The 21,505-nt window shown below is 37.6% G+C and overlaps 1 protein-coding gene across 2 annotated transcripts in view; it reads right to left on the bottom strand.

Moving 5' to 3' along the window:
• Positions 1-3,754: 3,754 nt before the first annotated feature.
• The window catches only part of COX16 (cytochrome c oxidase assembly factor COX16), a 33,905-nt gene continuing 16,154 nt past the window's right edge, over positions 3,755-21,505 (bottom strand). For both annotated transcript variants that reach the window (XM_082844907.1, XM_082844908.1), the window contains 2 exons: positions 7,340-7,402; positions 3,755-4,114 (listed from right to left, as the gene is read on the bottom strand). In XM_082844907.1, coding sequence (XP_082701033.1) covers positions 3,998-4,114; positions 7,340-7,402 — 180 coding nt within the window. In that variant the 3' untranslated portion in view covers positions 3,755-3,997. The remainder of the gene's footprint in view (positions 4,115-7,339; positions 7,403-21,505) is intronic.

The raw sequence follows: 21,505 nt of genomic DNA, 5'->3' as shown, positions 1-21,505 counted from the left end.
GTGATTGACTTTTGTATATTAACCATGTATTCTGCATCCTTGTTTTAATTTCTTATTTGTTCCAGGTTGTTTTTGTTGATTCTCCAAGATATTCTCCATGTCACCTGTTAACAAAGACATTTACTTCTTCCTTTCTAATCTACATACCTTTTATTTTATTTTCTTGTCTTATTGTATTAGCTAGAACTTTCCATATGATGTTAAATAGGAGTGATGAGAGGGGACATTGTGTATTGTTCCTGATCTTACTGAGAAAGCATCTAGTTTTTCACCATTAAATATAATGTTAGCTGTAGATTTTTTGTAGATGTTCTTTATCAGTTTGAAGAAGCTCCCCTTCATTCTTAGTTTGCTGAGAGTTTTTATCATGAATTGGTGTTGGAGTTTGTCAAATGCTTTTTCTGCATGTATTTATATGATCATATGATTTTTCTTCTTTAGCCCATTGATGTGATGGATTACAGTAATTGATTTTTGAATGTTAAACCAGCCTTCTGTACCACCCCAGGAATACGTGGGATAAATCCCACTTGGTCGTGGTGTATAATTGTTTTTATACATTGTTGGATTTGACTTGCTAATAATTTCTTGAGGCTTTTTGCATCTATCTTCATGAGTGATATTGGTCTATGGTTTTACTTTCTTGCAATGTCTATCTTTGCTTTTGGTATTATGATAATGCGGACCTCAGAGAATGAGTCAGGAAGTATTTCCTCTGCTTGTATTTCCTGGAAGAGGTTGAAGAGAACTGATATAAGTTCTTTCTTAAATATTTGGTAGAATTCACCACTGAACTCATCTGTGTTTGGTGCCTTCTGTTTTGGGAGGTTAATTATTGATTCAATTTCTTTAAAAGATATGGGCTTATTCAGATTACCTATTTCTTCTTGTGTGAGTTTTGGCAGATTGTGTCTTTCAAGGAATGAAATTTCAAGTAATTGAAAGGTAATGGAATTGATCCATTTTATCTAGGTTATCAAATTTGTGGGCATAAATTTGTTCATAATATTCCTTTATTATCCTTTAATGTTGTTACAGAGTCAATAGTGATGGCCCCTCTTTTATTTCTGGTATTAGTAATTTGTGTCTTCTCTCTTTTTTTTCTTACTCTGGCTAGAGGTTTATCAATTGTATTGATCTTTTTAAAGAACCAGGTTTTGGTTTTGTTGATTTTCTCTACAGATTTCAGCCCTAATTTATTATTTATTTTCTTCTCCTTGCTTTGAATTTAAGTGGTGCTTTTTTCTTGTTTCCTAAATTAGAAGCTTAGATTAAAAATGTTAGTTTTTTCCTAATACATGTATTCAATGCTTCTAATTTCCCTCAAAGCACTGCTTTTGCTGCACCCAACAAACTTTGATAAGTTGTATTTTCAACTTCATTTAGCTCAAAATATTTTAAGTTTCTCTATAGACTTCTTGGACATGTGTTATTTAGAAGTGTACTGATTCATCTCCAAGTATCTGGGAATTTCCAAGTAGCTTTCTGTTACTGATTTCTAACTTAATTTCATTGTGGTTTGAGAGTATACTTTGTATAATTTCTGTTCTTTTAAATTTGTTAAGGTGTGTTTTATGACCAAGAATATTGTCTTGATTAATGTTATGAGTTTGAGAAGAGTGTATTCTATTGTTGTTGGATGAGGTATTCTAGAGATTTCAATTAGACCAGTTGATTGATGCTACTGTTGAGTTCAACTATGTTCTTACTGATTTTCTGACTGCTGGATATATCCATTTCTGACAGAGGGCAGTTGAAATCTCCAACAGTAATAGTGGATTCATCTATTAGTCTTTGCATTTTTGTCAGTTTTTGCTTCATGTATTTTGCTGCTCTGTCATTAGGTACAAACACATTAAAGATTGTTGTCTTCTTAGAGAATTGACTCATTTATCACTATGTAATGCTCCCTCTTTATCCCTGATAATTTTCCTTGCTTTAAATTTTAATTTTCCTACTTTGCCTGAATTAAATAGCTACTTCAGCTTTCTTTTGATTAGTGTTAACATGGTATATGTATCCTTCTCCCTCCTTTTTCTCCCTCCCTCAACCATACCTACTCTACTGATGACTACATCATTCTTCATTTCTGTTATATTGATATCCTTATGATTCCTTAGAACTTCCTTCTCTCTGCTTACATTACCCAACTGTCCATGCATGTTGTGTACTTTTTTTCATGAGAGCTCTAAGCATACTGGCCATACTTATTTTAAATTCTCAGTATGATGATTCCAATCCCTGCCATTTATGAATCTGATTCTCTTGCTTAGTTTGTCTTTTCAAACTGTGCTTTTTGCCTTTTAGTATGCCTTATAGTTTCTGTTGTTGTTGTGGAAAGTTGGACATGATAACCAGTTGGACTGTGTAAAAGAAACTCCAGTGAGTGGGCCTTTGGCAATGTGGCAGTAATGTGGAAAGTGAGGGGAATCTTCTATACTCTTTTGATTAGATCTTAGTCTTTTAGTGATCATGGGATCCTGGTATGTGACCTGCACAACTGCTTCTCAGTCTTACTCCCCACCCCTCTTCCTCCATTTAGGTGAGACAGAAAGGCTAGAGGGAGGCAGAGTTGGGTATTTCCCTTACGCCAGTTGGTTAGGCTCTGGTAAAACCCAGTATAATTAAGCTCTAACAAAATAGTTTCCTTTGAGACCAGGCTTTTGTTAAGTACAGAATTTGGAGGGCACATTTCAAAATGGTTACCTTCCCCTCCCCTTGTTAGAAGAACAAGATTTTTCTCTGACATTCACTGTGAGAACTTGGTGGGGTTCCAGGAAGTAAAAGTGTGTCCCTGGCCTGGTCTCCAGGAGTTTTTATCTCTCAGGTTAGTCCATGCTCAGTCTCTAATAATTAGTGAATTACCCTTTAGGTATTCCTATCTGATGCTGGGCCCAGAAGTGGTTTCCAGGTGTTTTCTCCTCCAGGTAAACTGTGATTCTTTATATTTCTCTGTGCCTCAAGTTTTCAGGGTGATGGTTTTGTCCTGTACCTCAGTTCTCTCATGGATCAAAGCATACTGTTTTCAGTTTTTCAGCATTTTTCTTTTTTTTTTTTTTTTGTATATTAGGATGGAAGTTATGACCTCATGATTTTTGCTTTAACTTGGAGCAATAAAACTATCTTAACACATTTTAATGGTATCAACACCATCATCAGGTGATGCTTCGGAGACTGATTAGCCTGACATGTGAGGTATTACAAATAAAACCAAGGCTCTTACCAGACTGATCAACATTATTTTCCACATAGGTCTGACATAAAATCCTGCTTGAGGGCTTCCCTGGTGGCGCAGTGGTTGAGAATCTGCCTGCTAATGCAGGGGACACGGGTTCGAGCCCTGGTCTGGGAGGATCCCACATGCCGCGGAGCAACTGGGCCCGTGAGCCACAACTACTGAGCCTGCGTGTCTGGAGCCTGTGCTCCGCAACAAGAGAGGCCGCGATAGTGAGAGGCCCGCGCGCCGCGATGAAGAGTGGCCCCTGCTTGCCACAACTAGAGAAAGCCCTCGCACAGAAACGAAGACCCAACACAGCAAAAATAAATTAATTAATTAATAAACTCCTACCCCCAGTATCTTAAAAAAAAAAAAAATTTACCTTTAAAAAAAAAAAAATTCCTGCTTGATGTCACTGTGAAAATTTGGATCCAGACCTATTATTCTCATTAGGAATCAGATTGCCCTACTGGCTAGGGGAAAAGAAATATGGGTGGGTACCTGGGAGTAGAATAAATGACACTCTTTAAGTGGCAGTATTCACATTTTTATTGAGCAGTAAAAAATATATGTGGTCAACATTGTTACTTTCATTTGCAAATAAAAGAGTTGGGAAGTATAGAAACCTGTACTTAACTTTTTATCAAGAGTACTTATCATCAAATTACTCCCATCCAGGCTTCTGCAGGTCTGTAATTTTCTTTCCAATGTACAGGAGTATGTGGTGGGAATTCCAGTTGATAACATTTTTATTTAAAAAAAAAAAAAGAATCAGCATAGTCAAGTTGTCTTAGTGTTACGGATTTCTGGATTTTGTCCTTGGAGGAGGTCAGGATCTTCCCAAGGCCTGGGTCCTCGAATATTCTTCCAGTCATCAAAAGTGGAGTCTTTTATTTTCTATAGAGCCACAAATATTAGAGGATAAATATTAGTATAGGAGCCCTGTGGGTTCGATTAGGACCTCAGTGAATGAATGAATAAATGAGTAGAAAGAATTCAATAGGCCCTCACTTATAATTCTAATAAATAACTGCATATCAAGCTTAATAATTAAAGAAATGTCATATTTCTTAGGACTTAAAATTTTTCTTACTTCCTATTGATGTTACTGCCTATCTTTCCCCTCATCAGAATTAAACTATTAAAACAGAAAAACTCTATATTTTTTAAAAATTTATTTTATTAAATTATAGCTTATTTACAATGTTGTGTTAATTTCTGCTATACAGCAAAGTGATTCGGTTATACATATATATGTATATACACACACATACATTCTTTTTCATATTCTTTTCCATTATGATTTATCACAAAATACTATAGCTCCCTGTGCTATACAGTAGGACCTGGTTGTTTATCCATTCTATATATAATAGTTTGCATCTGCTAATCAAAAACTCCCAATCCATCCCTCCCCCATGCTCCCCCTTGGCAGCCACAAGTCTGTTCTCTATGTCTGTGAGTCTGTTTCTGTTTTGTAGATGTGTTCATTTGCATCATATTTTAGATACCATAATAAGTGATATCATATGGTATTTGTCTTCCTCTTTCTGATTTACTTCACTTAGTATGATAATCTCTAGGTCCATCCATGTTGCTGCAAATGGCATTATTTCATTCTTTTTCATGACTGAGTAGTATTCCATTGTATATATTAATATGCACCACATCTTCTTTATCTGTTCATCTGTTGATGGACATTTAGGTTGTTTCCATGTCTTGGCTATTGTGAATACTGCTGCTATGACATAGGGGTGCATGTATCTTTTAGAATTATAGTTTTCTCCAGATATATGCTCAGGATTGCTGGATCATATGGCAACTCTATTTTTAGTTTTTTGTGGAACCTCCATACTGTCTTCCATAGTGGCTACACCAATTTACATTCCCACCAACAGTGTACAAGGGTTATCTTTTCCCTAAACCCTCTTCAGCATTTGTTATTTGTAGATTTTTTTAATGATGGCCATTCTGACCTCTGTGAGGTGGTACCTCATTGTAGTTTTAACTTGCGTTTCTTGAATAATGTACATGTTTTATTTTTGAGAGCACAAAGAAAGGGAAGAAGCTGGGAAAACAAAACTCCAGGTCCGAACGCTAATCCAGCATAATAATGACTAGCATGGGTTAACATGGGTGATGGCAGTAAATGAAGAGAACAAAAGTGGAGAATCTAGAGTCTGCTAGAAGGAATAGAGACCAAGATGATTTGTTCTGCACCTAAGAAATGAGCCTGGGCTTAAGAATGAAAAGATATTCCCCAGAGCTGCCATAAGCAAAGCTCTTGTGGGGCAATAAAAACTAGCTTCAACCACAGTTTGGATCACCATATCTTTAGTTAGTGTGAAGTGTCTCTCAAGCACAGGAATGAAAATAGGAAAAAAGGGAAGAACATAAACCTTCCTCTACCCTTCTGACACCACTCTGACAGTAACTTTCATATATCTGCTTTGGTTATTCTGGAATAATTAAGTGCACAAGATAGAAAAAGAAACACAGAGAACACAGGACAGCTTTTATTCAGAGACAGGGAAAATGATATCAATTTACCTTGACACTTGGATACTAAGCACTACTGTTTTACTAACAAGCTATATAACCCTGGGCTAGTGATTTGAGCTATCTGGGCACTAATTCTCTCAAAAGTAATAATGAAAAGGCTAGACCAAATGGTCTATATAATTTCTTCAGCTCTCAAACTCTACGGCTTCTAAAAGAACTTTAAGGAACGTCCACTCCCAGACAAACCCTCCATAGCTATATACTGAGAAGTAGCAAATTAGAGGTTTTGACAAGATAATGGGGAAATAGTAAATGAACCATTCTCTAAATTTCACTTACAGTTTTACCAGGAGTTTACTAAATCTACATAGATGAACAAAATTCTACTAATTTAGTGTCAAGAACAGAGTAAATTATTTTCACGTATAGTTATGAAATGATACAAAGTTATAAAAAGGTTTTAAGAAAGAATAATGGCCTTCACCCAGATAACATAAGACCTATATGCTCAAGAGAATTTGAGAATAATTCTTAAATGGGATGCAAGGTTGGCAGAACAACTTCATGCAAAAGTGGTCCAGTCCCAAACTAAACTAAAAAACAACAACAATAAAACAAACAACAACAACAAAAAAGTGGTCTAGTCTTAAGCTCTGACGAGATCCTCTGGGTGAACAATTTGGAGACTGAATGCCACAGTTTGAGGGGTTTAGGAAACATCAAAACCTTTCTACAGATCCTCCCTTATGAAGCATAAAATCAAGCTCAAAATGATCAGCCAATGATTGAAATGCTAAAATGAGAATCAACACTCTACACATGTCTCTTCAATGTATATTGTTCACAATGTCCACCTTTCAATCAAAAATGACCAAACATGAAAAGAAATGGGAAAATATGATCAGAGATGGAGAACACCCTCTCTTTCCACATCCTATAATAAAACATGCTATTAAGCTCTTTGATTTCGTTAATAAGATAGGTGGAAAATGATACCTCGCTATAATTTTAATTAACATTCCTATTATAAGTTGAGCATCTCTTTATCTGTTTAAAAATGATATTTATTTCCTTGTCTCTGAACTCATTACATGCTCTGCCCATGTTCCTACTGATCAAGTGAGTTGTTGAAATTTTCCATACTGATTTGCTCTTCATATTTAAATAAATTAATTCATCGTGTTAAGATAAAAAATATTTTTAGAATTTCACATTTAACTAGTAACTTTATATACACTATTTTTTTTAGGTTGAACTTTTGAACTTTTGAATTTTTATGTATGAATTCTGCAATCTTTACTTTTAAAGCTTCTGGGTTTTCTATATTTAAATAGGGTTTTCTGACTCAAGACCACTAAAAAGAATCTTCATTGTTTACTCCTAGTACTTTTACCTTTTGTTTCTTATTTTTAAATTCTTGATCCATCTAGAATATGGATATGAAACAGTATATGAAATATAGATCCATCTTTATTTTCTTTTCAAACGACTACATAGTTGTTCCAATAACATATATTTAAGGTAAATATTTTTTTCCTGTACTGATAATAATTTGAATTTACCTTAAAGCAGATAGAACCAGTCACTGACTAGGAAGATTGCTACATTAGCATACTGTACCTCATACTCGGACTCCAATGACACTTTATTCATTTTCAGTTTTTTTTCTAACTCAGGATCAATCTGTAGAAAAGAAAGAGCAGCCATAAGTTATTTAAGTCTGTTAGATCCCATTTTCAATTTTAAAAAGTAATATAAGGCACGGCTGGGATGGCATGGCAGATTACAAAAGCATGGGAAAATCTCCACAAAACATACAATTGCATAATGATAACTAATATAGTACTACCACCACTACTACAACTAATAGCAGCTAATATTTACTGAGGGCTTGGTATATGCCACGTATTTTGACATTTATTACCTCCTTTAATCCTCAAAAAATTCTATGACATAAGTATTAGTATTATGATCAAAGTAAGGATAATGGAATACAGGGAGTTTGAATAGCTTGTCAAAGAGGCAGAACTTGGCTTTGAGCCTTGGCCCTCTGCCTCCAGAGTCTATGCTATTAACCACCACAATAAATTATGTTATTACATAGAATCATTACAAAAATACTAATAAATGTAACACTGCTCTTGAAAACAAAAAAGAACATTTTATATACACCAGAAATTAAAAAGTTAGCTATGAAAAAATTAGACAGGATTCCATAGTGGTAAACAGAAACTGATGCCACGTTACCTGTGTGTAGCAAAGTCTTTAGGAAAGAAGAATGTGATTGCTGAAATTAATTAACAACCATCACCATCAACAAAACCCAAATTAAATTCAGTGGAATAGCTGAATAATGACTAACACTGCTTAAGACCAAAGTAGTACACAAGAAACACACATGAGGATTCCACTAGAATGATGCACAAACAGATGGGATAAATGAAAGAAAAGGCATATTATGAAAGCTAGATCCAAAACAGGTCTATTAGGGGTTTCAGAATTACAGGATAAAGAGAATGGAGGAAGGGCAATAACTAATCAATAATTAATGAATAATATATAAAAATACATGATTCCTCAGACTGAAAGAGCACAATAAAAAATAACCACAACAGGAATTCCCTGGTGATCCAGTGCTTAAGATTCATTGATTTCACTGTTGTGGGCTGAAGTTCGATCCCTGGTCAGGGACCTAAGACCCTATAAGCCATGAGGCACAGCCAAAATAAGTAAATAAATAAAATTTAAAAATAACCACAACAAAACAAAGCCAGCCCACTCTTCATCAACTAATAGTAAAGCCTTAGGATATTAAGGATAAAAAGAAAATCTCAAAAGCAAAAAGAGTGAAAAGACAAAGGGATGAGGATTAGAAAAAAGACTTCATCAGCAACTTAAAACGCTAAAATAAAATGAAATTATATCTACAATGTTGATATTAAAAGGATTACTTTGAACCTCAGTTTTTTTGGGGGAGGGTTTGGGTTTTTTTTTTGCGGTACACGGGCCTCTCACTGCTGTGGCCTCTCCCGCTGTGGAGCACAGGCTCCAGACGTGCAGGCTCAGCGGCCATGGCCCATGGGCCCAGCCACTCCGCAGCATGTGGGATCCTCCTGGACCGGGGCACGAACCCATATCCCCTGCATCAGCAGGTGGACTCTCAACCACTGCACCACCAGGGAAGCCCTGAACCTCAGTTTTATTTTGACTATTTTCTCTCTTCTTTCTCAGCTTCTACTTGATTGGGTTTTTCTCAATCAGTGTTTTGAGTGGTGGAAATACATACAAACATATCAACAATCTCAGTAACTGCTGAACTCATCTATTAACTAATAAAGATTTTCTGACTGACATTTTTAGAAATCCAGTTATATATTACTTACAAAAAATGCACTTAAAAAAAAAAAGAATGAAAACACAAGATTGAAGGCAGAGGTTACAAAAAATGATACACTACACACACACACACACACACACACACAAAACTGGTGGGGGCAGGAGGATCAATACATAACAATATTTTTAATGGACAAAACAGAATTCAAGGCAAACAGCATCAAAAAGGAACATTTAGGGCTTCCCTGGTGGCGCAGTGGTTGGGAGTCCGCCTGCCGATGCAGGGGACACGGGTTCGTGACCCAGTCCGGGAAGATCCCACATGCCGCGGAGCGGCTGGGCCCGTGAGCCATGGCCGCTGAGCCTGCGTGTCCGGAGCCTGTGCTCCGCAACGGGAGAGGCCACGACAGTGAGAGGCCCGCGTACCGCAAAAAAAAAAAAAAAAAGGAACATTTAGGACTTCCCTGGTGGTCCAGTGGTTAGGACTCCGCGCAATGCGCGGGTTCAATCCCTGACTGGGGAGCTAGGATCCTGCATGCATGAGGCACGGCCAAAGAAAAAAAAAAAAAAATTCAATACTGGAAAATGGAACAATTTTTAAAGAAAATGTTAGAATTATTAAATATTATGTGACTATATTGCTTTGAACTGTATGCAGCAAAATGGATAAAAATTTAAGAAATAAATACACAAAACATCCTAAAGGAGCTTAACATACCTCTCCCAGAAACTAAGTGATCAAGCAGATTATAAATAAAATTATTGAAGATGAGTAAAATGATTAAGTTCTTTCTAATAGATATATATAGAATTTTGAGCCCAGCAAATTTGGATTGCTATTTTCTCCTCAAACACACACAAAATATTAATAAAAATTAAACTTATTATAGGGCATAATGGAAAACTAGGCAAATTCACATATAAAAAATCGTCATATATAACATATTCAATGACTACAATCGATAATATTTAAAATCAATAGCAAAGAGATAACTGCAGAAAGAATCCATATATATGGAAGCTGAAAACGTTTTAAAATACATTAACATGTTAGAGAAGAAATCAAAATGAAAATTACAAAGTATTTACAAGTGAAGAGCTATCTGTTGCATGATCTTTTTCATTCTAATAGGTTTAATCTTCTTGTGTATAAAATTTCTTGGTAGAGAACATTTCATCTGCACATAATGACATTTTCACTCCTTTCTATCTAAACCCACTTAGTTCAGATTAGCTCAAGATGGCAGAGTGGAAGGATGTGAGCTCGCCCCCTTCTTACAAAAATACCAAAATCACTACTGTAGAATAACCATCAACAAAAAAACACAGGAATCTACTAAAAATGATACCCTACATCCAAAGACAAAGAAGCCACAATAAGATGGGAGGAGGGGGCGCAATCGTGATAAAATCAAACCCCATACCCACCAGATGGGTGACCCACAAACTGGAAAATAATTATACCACAGAAGTTATCCCACAGGAGTGAAAATTCTGAGCCCCAAGTCAGGCTTTCCAGCCTGGGCATCCAGCAATGGGAGAAGGAGTCCCCAGAGAATCTGGCTTTGAAGGCCAATGGGGTTGATCACAGGACTTCCACAGGTCTGGGGAAAATAGAACTCCACTCTTGGAGGGCATACATAAAGTCTTGAGGGTACCAGGACCCAGAGGAAAAAAGCAGTGACCCCAGAATAGACTGGGTCAGACCTACCTGCTAGCATTGGAGGGTCTCCTGGGGAGGCAGGGGGTGTCTGTGGTTCAGTGCGGGGACAAAGACACTAGCAGCAGCAGTTCTTGGAACTACTCATTGGCATGAGCCCTCCCAAAGGCCACCATTACCACCAAACAGCCTGTAGCCTCCAGTGCTGGATCACCTCAGGCCAAATAACCAATGGCACGGGAACACAGCCCTTCCCATCAGCACACAAGTGGCTTAAAGTCTCCCTGAGTACAGCCCTGCCCACCAGAGGGACAAGACCCAGCTCCCCACCACTGGGAACCAGTCCCTCCCATCAGGAACCCTGCACAGGCCTCTTAGACAGCCTCATCCACCAGAGGGCAGACAACAGAAGCAAAAACTACAATCCTGCAGCCTGTGGAATGGAAACTGCATTCACAGAAATTTAGTCAAAACGAGAAGGCAGAGGAATATGTCCCAGATGAAGGAACAAAATGAAACCCCAGAAGAAAAATTAAGTGGAGTGGAGATAGCCAAGCTACTAGAAAAAGAATTCAGAATAATGACAGTGAAGATGATCCAAGATCTTGGAAAAAGAATAGAGGCAAGGATTAAGAAGATGCAAGAAATGTTTAACAAAGACCTAGAAGAATTAAGAACAAACAGAGATGAACAATATGATAACTGAAATGAAAAATACATTTGAAGGAATCAACAGTACAATAAGTGAGTCAGAAGAACAGATAAGTGATCTGAAAGACAGAATGGTGGAAATCATTGCCACAGAACAGAATAAAGAAAATAGAATGAAAGAAATGTAGACAGTCTAAGAGATCTTTTAAATGCACCAACATTCCCATTATAGGGGTCCCAAAAGGAGAAGAGAGAAAGGACCTGAGAAAATATTTGAGGAGATAATAGCTGAAAACTTCACACAGTCATCCAAGTCCAGGAAGCACAAAGAGTCCCAGGCACATAAACCCAAGGAGGAACACGCCAAGACTCCTAGTAATGAAACTGACAAATACTAAAGACAAAGAAAAAATATTAAAAGTAACAAGTGAAAAACAACAAATAACATACAAGGGAACTCCCATAAGGTTATCAGCTGATTTCTCAGCAGAAACTCTGCAGGCCAGAAGGAAGTAGCACAATATACTGTATTTAGGGTGATGAAAGGGAAGAACCTACGACCAAGAATACTCTACCCAGCAAGCCTCTCATTCAGACTTGATGGAGAAATCAAAGGCTTTACACACCCCAATATGTTCACTGCAGCACTATTTACAACAGCCAGGTCATGGAAGCAACCTAAATATTCATTGACAGATGAATGGATAAAGAAGATGTGGTACATATATACAATGGAATATTACTCAGCCATAAAAATGAATGAAATTGGGTCATCTGTAGAGACGTGGATGGACCTAGACACTGTCATACAGAGTGAAGTAAGTCAGAAGGAGAAAAACAAACATTGTAAATTAATGTATATTTGTGGAATCTACAAAAACTTCACAGATGAACCACTTTGTAAGGCAGAAACAAACACAGAGGTAGAGAACAAACATATGGGCATCAAGAGGGGAAAGGGCGGGTGGGATGAACTGGGAGATTGGGACTAACATATATACACTAATATGTATAAAATAGGTAACTAATGAGAACCTGTTGTATAGCACAGGAAACTCCACTTCACTGTAGAGAAGAAGCAAACAACCCTGTAAAACAACTATATCCCAATTTAAAAAAAAAAAAAGAAACTTTACAGACAAGCAAAAGCTGAGAGAATTCAGCACCACCAGACCAGCTCTGCAACAAATGCTAAAGGAACTTCTCTAGATGGGAAAGAAACTAGAAAGTTAAAACAATCTTGTACCTATACAGACTGCTATATCAAAACCTCACAGGAGGGATTTCACTGGTGGCAGAGTGATTAAAAATCCACCTGCCAATGCAGACGACATGGGTTCAAACCCTGGTCTGGGAAGATCCCACATGCCACAGAGCAACTAAGCCCATGTGCCACAATTACTGAGCCTGTGCTCTAGAGCCCATGAGCCACAGCTACTGAAGCCTGTGCACCTAGAGCCTGTGCTCCGCAACAAGAGAAGCCATCACAATGAAAAGCCTGCACACCACAACAAAGAGTAGCCCCCGCTGGCCACAACTAGACAAAGCCCGTGCACAGCAACAAAGAACCAATGCAGCCAAAAATAAATAAATAAATTAATTAATTAATTAAAAACAAAAAAACCTCATGGGAACAGCAAACCCCAAAACTATAAACAGATACACACACAAAAAAGAAAAAGCAACACAAACAGAACAATAAAGATAGCCATCAAACCACAAAAGAACAAAAGAGAAAGGGAAGAAAAAAGACCTACAAAAACAAACCCCAAACAATTAAGAAAATGGCAATAGCAATTTACATACCAATAATTACCTTAGTACAGTGGAGAAAGGACAGCCTCTTCAATAAGTGGTGCTAGGAAAACTGGACAGGTACATGTAAAGTATGAGATTAGATCATTCCCTAACACCATACACAAAAATAAGCTCAAAATGGATTAAAGATCTAAATGTAAGGCCAGAAACTATCAAAATCTTAGAGGTAAACATAGGCAGAACACTCTATGACATAAATCACAGCAAGATCTTTTTTGACCCACTTCCTAGAGAAATGGAAATAAAAATAAACAAATGGGACCTAATGAAACTTCAAAGCTTTTGCACAGCAAAGGAAACCATAAACAAGACCAAAAGACAACCCTCAGAATGGGAGAAAATATTTGCAAATGAAGCAACTGACAAAGGATTAATCTCCAAAATTTATAAGCAGCTCATGCAGCTCAATATCAAAAAACAAACAACCCAATCCAAAAATGGGCAGAAGACTTAAATAGACATTTCTCCAAAGAAGATATACAGACTGCCAACAAACACATGAAAGAATGTTCATCATCATTAATCATTAGAGAAATGCAAATCGAAACTACAATGAGATATCATCTCACACCAGTCAGAATGGCCATCATCAAAAAATCTAGAAACAATAAATGCTGGAGACGGTGTGGAGAAAAGGGAACACTCTTGCACTGTTGGTGGGAATGTGAATTGGTACAGCCACTATGCAGAACAGTACGGAGGTTCCTTAAAAAACTACAAATAGAACTATCATATGACCCAGCAATCCCACTACTGGGCATATACCCTGAGAAAACCAAAATTCAAAAAGAGTCATGTACCAAAATGTTCATTGCAGCTCTATTTACAATAGCCCAGAGATGGAAACAACCTAAGTGCCCACCATCGGATGAATGGATAAAGAAGATGTGGCACATATATACAATGGAATATTACTCAGCCATAAAAAGAAACGAAATTGAGCTATTTGTAATGAGGTGGATAGACCTAGAGTCTGTCATACAGAGTGAAGTAAGTCAGAAAGAAAAAGACAAATACCATATGCTAACACATATATATGGAATTTAAGAAAAAAAATGTCATGAAGAACCTAGGGGTAAGGCAGGAATAAAGACGCAGACCTACTAGAGAACGGACTTGAGGTTATGGGGAGGGGGAAGGGTGAGCTGTGACAGGGCAAGAGAGAATCATGGACATATACACACTAACAAACGTAGTAAGGTAGATAGCTAGTGGGAAGCAGCCGCATGGCACAGGGATATTGGCTCGGTGCTTTGTGACAGCCTGGAGGGGTGGGATAGGGAGGGTGGGAGGGAGGGAGACGCAAGAGGGAAGACATATGGGAACATATGTATATGTATAACTGATTCACTTTGTTATAAAGCAGAAACTAACACACCATTGTAAAGCAATTATACCCCAATAAAGATGTTAAAAAAAAAAAGCAGCAGAATACACATTCTTTTCATGTGCACATGGAACATTCTCCAGGATTGACCACATGCTGGGCCACAAAGCGAGCCTCGGTAAATTTAAGAAAACTGAAATCATATCAAGCATCTTTTCCAACCACGCTATGAGATTAGAAATCAACTACAAGAAAAAAAAAACTGTAAAAAACACAAATGTGGAGGCTAAACAATATGCTACTAAACCACCAATGGATCACTGAAGAAATGAAAGAGGAAATCAAATAATACCTAGCGACAAATGGAAACAAAAGCACAACGAATCAAAACATATGGGATGCAGCAAAAGCAGTCTAATAACCAATGGGGTGGGAACACAGCCCCGCCCATCAGCACACAAGTGGCTTAAAGTCTCCCTGAGCACAGTCCTGCCCACCAGAAGGACAAGACCCAGCTCCACCCACCACTGGACGGGAACAGGCCCCTCCCATCAGGAAGCCTGCACAAGCCTCCTAGACAGTTTCGAGCAATACAATCTTACCTCAGGAAACAAGAAAAATTTCAAACAACCTAACCTTACAGCTAGAGCAACTAGAGAAAGAAGAACATAAAGATCAGAGAAGGAAAGAAATCATAAAGATCAGAGCAGAAATAAATGAAATAGAGATGAAAAAAACAATAGCAAAGATCAATGAAACTAAAAGCTGGTTCTTTGACAAGATAACAAAATTGATAAACCTTTAGCCAGACTCATCAAGAAAAAAATGGAGAGGACTCCAATCAGTAAAATTAGAAATGAAAAAGGAGAATTTAAGATGGACACCACAGAAATGTAAGGATCATAAGAGACTACTACAAGCGACTATATGCCAATAAAATGGACAACCTGGAAGAAACAGATAAATTCTTAGAAAGGTACAAGCTCCCAAGACTGAACCAGAAAAAAACAGAAAACATGAACAGCCCAATCACAAGTATGGTAAGTACCCTACATACGAGCCTTCAAGTTGCCATCTTTCAAAGATGCAAACTTATGTTCACATGTCTAATCACGTAAGTTACTTCACGTGTCTGGTGTACATTGTCACATGAATGCATCCTCTACAAGTGGTTGTGCTTTTGTGTACCTTACTATACAGTACTGTATAGAGTACAGTAGTACAGTATCTTTATTTCAAGCCCAGGATGTCTGGAAGCAAGTGTAAAAGGAGCGGGTGATGTAGCTGGCACTGCTAAGAAGTGCCAAGAGATAACAATGGAAACAAAAGTGAAAAAAATTGAGAGTGAAGTGAGGAGAAAAGATGGTAGACGTCACTTGTTCTTATAACATGAATCATTCAACCATCAGCACAATTCTAAAGAACAAAGACAAGATCATGGAATATGAGAAGTGTGCTGTGCCGATGATGTCGACAATAATATCAAAGAAGTGTGGAAGAATGATGGAAGAGATGGAGAAACTTCTCAGTGTATGGATGCAGGATCAGCAACAGTGTTGAGCCCCACTCAGCTTTATGCTGATTCAAGACAAAGCTAAAAGCCTTTACAAAGACTTGAAGAAGAAACACGGCAAAGAATCAGAGGGCACATCTTTTAATGTCAGCAATGGCTGGTTTCACGGGTTCAAGGTTAGAGCCAAACTTCACAACGTAAAAGTAAGTGGCAAGGCAGTGAGTGCAGATACGGTAGCTGCCCAGGAATTTCCTGAAACTCTTTGAGAAATTACTGATGAAGGCGTGTATTCAACAGAGAAGGTTTTTAATGTGGATGAGATAGTACTGTACTGGAAGAGGATGGCAGACCAAAGTTACATCAGTAAGGAGGAAAAGTTAATGCCAGGCTATAGAGCAGCAAAGGGCAGACTAACTCTATTGATTGGTGGCAGTGCTTCCCGCAGTATGAAGCTGAAGGCTCTCTTAGTTTATTATTCAGAGAACCCAAGAGCCCGTAAAAACAAAGCCAAGGGATCTCTTCCTGTTGTGTGGAAGAGTAACCCCAAAGCCTGGGTTACACAGGCCATTTTCTAGAACTGGTTTTTCCACCACTTTATCCCGGAGGTAGGGAAATATTGCTTGGAGAAGGACATCCCATTCGACATTCCTTTGCTGCTTGACAGTGTTCGGGGCCAACCCCCATTCATGGATGACTTTCATCCCAACGTCAAAGTAGTACATCTGCCACCAAATACTATATTGTTCATTCAACCTATGGACCAGGGCGTTATAGTGACTTTCAAGAAATATTATTTACATCACACTTTTCGCAGTAAAGGCGAGTGACAGGAATCAGGGACCACCTTGTGACAATTTTGGCAGGACTACAAGGCCATAAAAACACTGACTTTGCATGGCGTGAGGTTACGGCCATCACCACGAATAGGGTTTGGAAGAACCTTTGCCTGCAGTTTGTTCACGATTTTCGTGGATTTGAGAAGGTGGATGAGGAGCCCAAAGAGGTCTTCAGCAACTCAGTGACCCTAAGCAAGAAGCTGGAGCTAGATCTGCAACAGGATGGCTTCATTGAATTCCTTGCTGTGCAACACAAGGAGGTTACAGTACTAATTGAAGACCTGATGGAATTGGAGGCCCAGAGAAAGGACAAAGAGAGACAAGAGGAAGAAGTAACTGAAGAACCGAAGAGATTCACAACAAGGGAAATGGCAAGGGGATTTTCTTTATTTGAGGAGGCACTGTTAGGTTTTGAGGCACAGGACCCAAACATAGAATGGTGCACAAAGGTTGCAGCAGACGTTCAGAATTCAGTCCAGTGCTACCATATCATCTATGACAAGAAAAAAAGAGCTACTACCCAGACATCAATGGATCATTTTTTCAAGAGGGTGGATAGAACTGAATCCAGCAAGGAACCAGAACCTGCGCCATCAACATCAGGCGTGAGTGAAACTGCACCTTGCCCTCCACCTCCTACTGCTGACGATCCTTCCTCCTATTGCTCTACCATCGCCCCCCTCCTCTCCCTCCTCCAGTCAGTAACTCTTCTTGCCTGTTCACTTGATGCCAGCCCCTGTATGTCAGCTGTTGTACTGTACTACTGTACTTTTCAAGGTACTGTACTGTAAGATTAAAAATGATTTAGTTTTTTGAGATGTTTGATTTTTACGTATTATTTGTGTGAAAAGTATTATAAACCTATTACAGTACAGTACTATATAGCCGACTGTGTTAGTTAGGTACCTAGGCTAACTTTGTTGGATTTACGAACAAAGTGGACTTACAAATGCACTCTTGGAACAAAACTCATTCATGTGTAGGGGACTTACTGTACTGAAATTGAAACTGTGATTGAAAAACTCCCAACAAACAAAAACCCAGGACCAGATGGCTTCACAGGCAAATTCTATCAAACATCTAGAGAAGAGTTAACACCTATCCTTCTGAAACTGTTCCAAAAAAATTGCACAGGAAGGAAAACTCCCAAACTCATTCTATGAGTCCACCATAGCCCTAATACCAAAACCAGACAAACATATCACAAAAAAAGAAAATTACAGGCCAATATCACTGATGAACACAGACACAAAAATCCTCAACCAACTACTAGCAATCTGAATCCAACAATACATTAAAGGATTACACACCATGATCAAGTGGGATTTATCACAGGGATGCAAGGATTTTTCAGTATCCACAAATCAATCAGTGTGATACACCACATCAACAAACTGAAGAATAAAAACCATATGATCATCTCAATAGATGAAGAAAAAGCTTTTGACAAAATTCAGCACCCATTTATGAAAAACACTCTCCAGAAAGTGGGCATAGAGGGAACCATACCTCAACATAATAAAGGCCGTATACTACAAACCTACAGCTATTCAGTGTTCAAAAGCTAAAAGCAGGGACTTCCTTGGTGGTCCAGTGGGTAAAACTCCACACTCCCAATGTAGGGGGCCCGGGTTCAATCCCTGGTCAGGGAACTAGATCCCGCATGCATGCCGCAACTAAGAGTCCGCATGCCACATCTAAAAAGTCTGCATACCGCAATGCGGAGCCCGCGTGCCTCAATGAAGACCCAGCACAGCCAAAATAATAATTTAAAAATAAATAAATATTTCAAAAAAAAGCTGAAAGTATTTCCTCTAAGATCAGGAAGAAGACAAGGATGTCCACTCTCATCACTTTCATTCAACACAGTTTTGGAAGTCCTAGCTGTGGCAATCAGAGAATAAAAAGAAATAAAAGGAATCCAAATTAGAAAAGAAGTAAACTGTCACTGTTTGCAGATGACATGATTCTGTACATAGAAAATCCTAAAAACGCTACCAGAAAACTACTACAGCTCATCAATGAATTTGGTAAAGTTGCAGGTTACAAAATTAATACACAAAAATCTGTTGCATTTCTATACACTAACAACAAAAGATCAGAAACAGAAATTAAAGAAAAAATCCCATTTACCACCACATCAAAAAGAATAAAATACCTAGGAATAAACCTACCTAAGGAGACAAAAGACCTGTACTCTGAAAACTATAAGACGCTGAAGAAAGAAATCGAAGACGACACAATAGAGGGAAAGATATACCATATACTTGGATTGGAAGAATCAATGTTGTCAAAATAAGTATACTAACCAAGGCAATCTAGATTCAATGCAAACCCTATCAAATTACCAATGGCATTTTTTACAGAACTAGAACAAAAAATTTTAAAATTTGTATGGAGACACAAAAGACCCTGAATAGTGAAAGCAATCTTGAGAAAGAAAAATGGAGCTGGAAAATTCAGGCTCCCCAACTTCAGACTAAACTACAAAGCTACAGTCATCAAAACAGTCTGGTACTGGCACAAAAATAGACATATAGATCAATGGAACAGGATAGAAAGCCCAGAAATAAACCCACGCACCTATGGTCAATTAATCTATGACAAAGGAGGTAAGACTATACAATGGAGGAAAGACAGTCTCTTCAAGAAATGGTGCTGGGAAAACTGGACAGCTACCTGTAAAAAAATGAAATTAGAATGCTCTTTAACACCATACACAAAAATAAACTTAAAATGGATTAAAGACCTAAATATAAGACTGGACACACACAACGTATTACAGGAAAACATAGGCAGAACACTCTCTGACATAAATCACAGCAATATCCTTTTCAATCCATCTCCCAGAGTAATGGAAATAAAAACAAAAATAAACAAATGGGACCTAATGAAATTTAAAAGCTTTAGCACAGCAAAGGAAACCATAAACAAAACAAAAAGACAACCCACAGAATGGGTGCAAATATTTTCAAACAATGCAACAACAAAGAATTAGTCTCCAAAATTTATGAACATCACATGCAGCTTAATATCATAAACACAAATAACCCAATCAAAAAATAGGCAGAAGACCTAAATAGACATTTCTCCAAAGAAGACATACAAATGGCAAGAGGTGCATGAAAAGATGTTCAGCATCACTGATTATTAGAGAAATGCAAATCAAAACTACAGTGAGATATTACCTCACATAAGTCAGAATGGCTATCATCAAAAAATCCACAAACAACAAATGCTAGAGAGGGTGTGGAGAGAAGGGAACCCTCCTACACTGTTTGTTGGAATGTAAATTGGTGCAGCCACTGTGGAGAACAGTATGGAGATTCCTTAAAAAACTAAAAATAGAGGTACCATATGATCCTGCAATCCCACTCCTGGGTATATATCTGTAGAAAAACATAGTCCAAAAGGATACACGCACCCAAATGTTCATTGCAGCACTGTTTACAATAGCCAAAACATGGAAGAAACCTAAATCTCCAACGACAGATGAATGGATAAAGAAGATGTGGTACATATATACAATGGGATATTACTCTGACATTAAAAAGAATGAAATAATGCCATTTGCAACAACAGGGATGGACCTAGAGATCACCATACTGAGTGAAGTAAGTCAGACAAAGACTAATATTGTATAATACTGCTTATATGCAGAATCTTAAAAACAAATGATACAAATGAACTTATTTACAAAACAGAAACAGACTCACGACTTAGAGAATGAATTTATGGTTGGGGGGGTGGGGAGGCTGGGGGGTGGAAAGGATAGTTAGGGAGTTTGAGATTGACATGTACACACTGCTATATTTAAAATGGATAACCAACAAGGACCTACTGTATAGCACAGGGAACTCTGCTCAATATTATGTAACAACCTAAATGGGAAAAGAATTTGAAAAAGAACAGCTACATATATATGTATAACTGAATCACTTTGCTGTACACCTGAAACTAACACAATATTGCTAACCAACTACAGTTCAATATAAAATAAAATTTAAAAAAACAGTGTGCTGTTCAATTTTATAGGCTACGCTGTCCAAAATATTACTTAAAAAGTAGCTACAATTACGGATATTCCTTTATTGTTCCTAGCTTTAATAGGAATGCTTTTAATGTTTCTCTATTAAGAATATTTACTATGATTACTGCTTGTTAAAGAGAATTCAACAAGGTAGTTAAATCAACACCCAAAAATCAAAGGGCATGGATCCACATACAAAATCAATATAGTTTCTTTATGCAAGTAAAAACCAATTAGAAAATGTAAGAGAAAGAAGAATACATAGCCAGAATAGTCTCATCTATTTAGAAAATTAAATTCATAGCTAAAAACATTTTGAAAAAGAAAACGAGATGCCCAGATGGTTTCACTGGCAAACTTCTATAAAATATTTAAGGAAGAAGTAACACCAGTTCTACATAATCAATTCCAGAAAATAAAAAAGAGGAAACACTTCCCAACTCATGTTATGAAGTCAACATTATCCCAATACCAAAACCAGACTGTTGGGGAGGAACAATTTTCCCTTCTTCCCTTCTAGGGTCGTTGGCTGGTTTAATAATTAAACTGACATAAAACAGATTTAACAGGAGAAAAACGTTTAATTATGTATGTATGGGAGCCCCACAAACACAT

This window comes from Leucopleurus acutus, assembly GCF_964270905.1.
Source record: "Leucopleurus acutus genome assembly, chromosome: 1".
NCBI classification, from domain to species: Eukaryota; Metazoa; Chordata; class Mammalia; order Artiodactyla; family Delphinidae; genus Leucopleurus; species Leucopleurus acutus.
The sequence above is the reverse complement of the archived record's forward strand: the minus strand, read 5'-3'. Positions and strand labels throughout refer to the sequence as shown.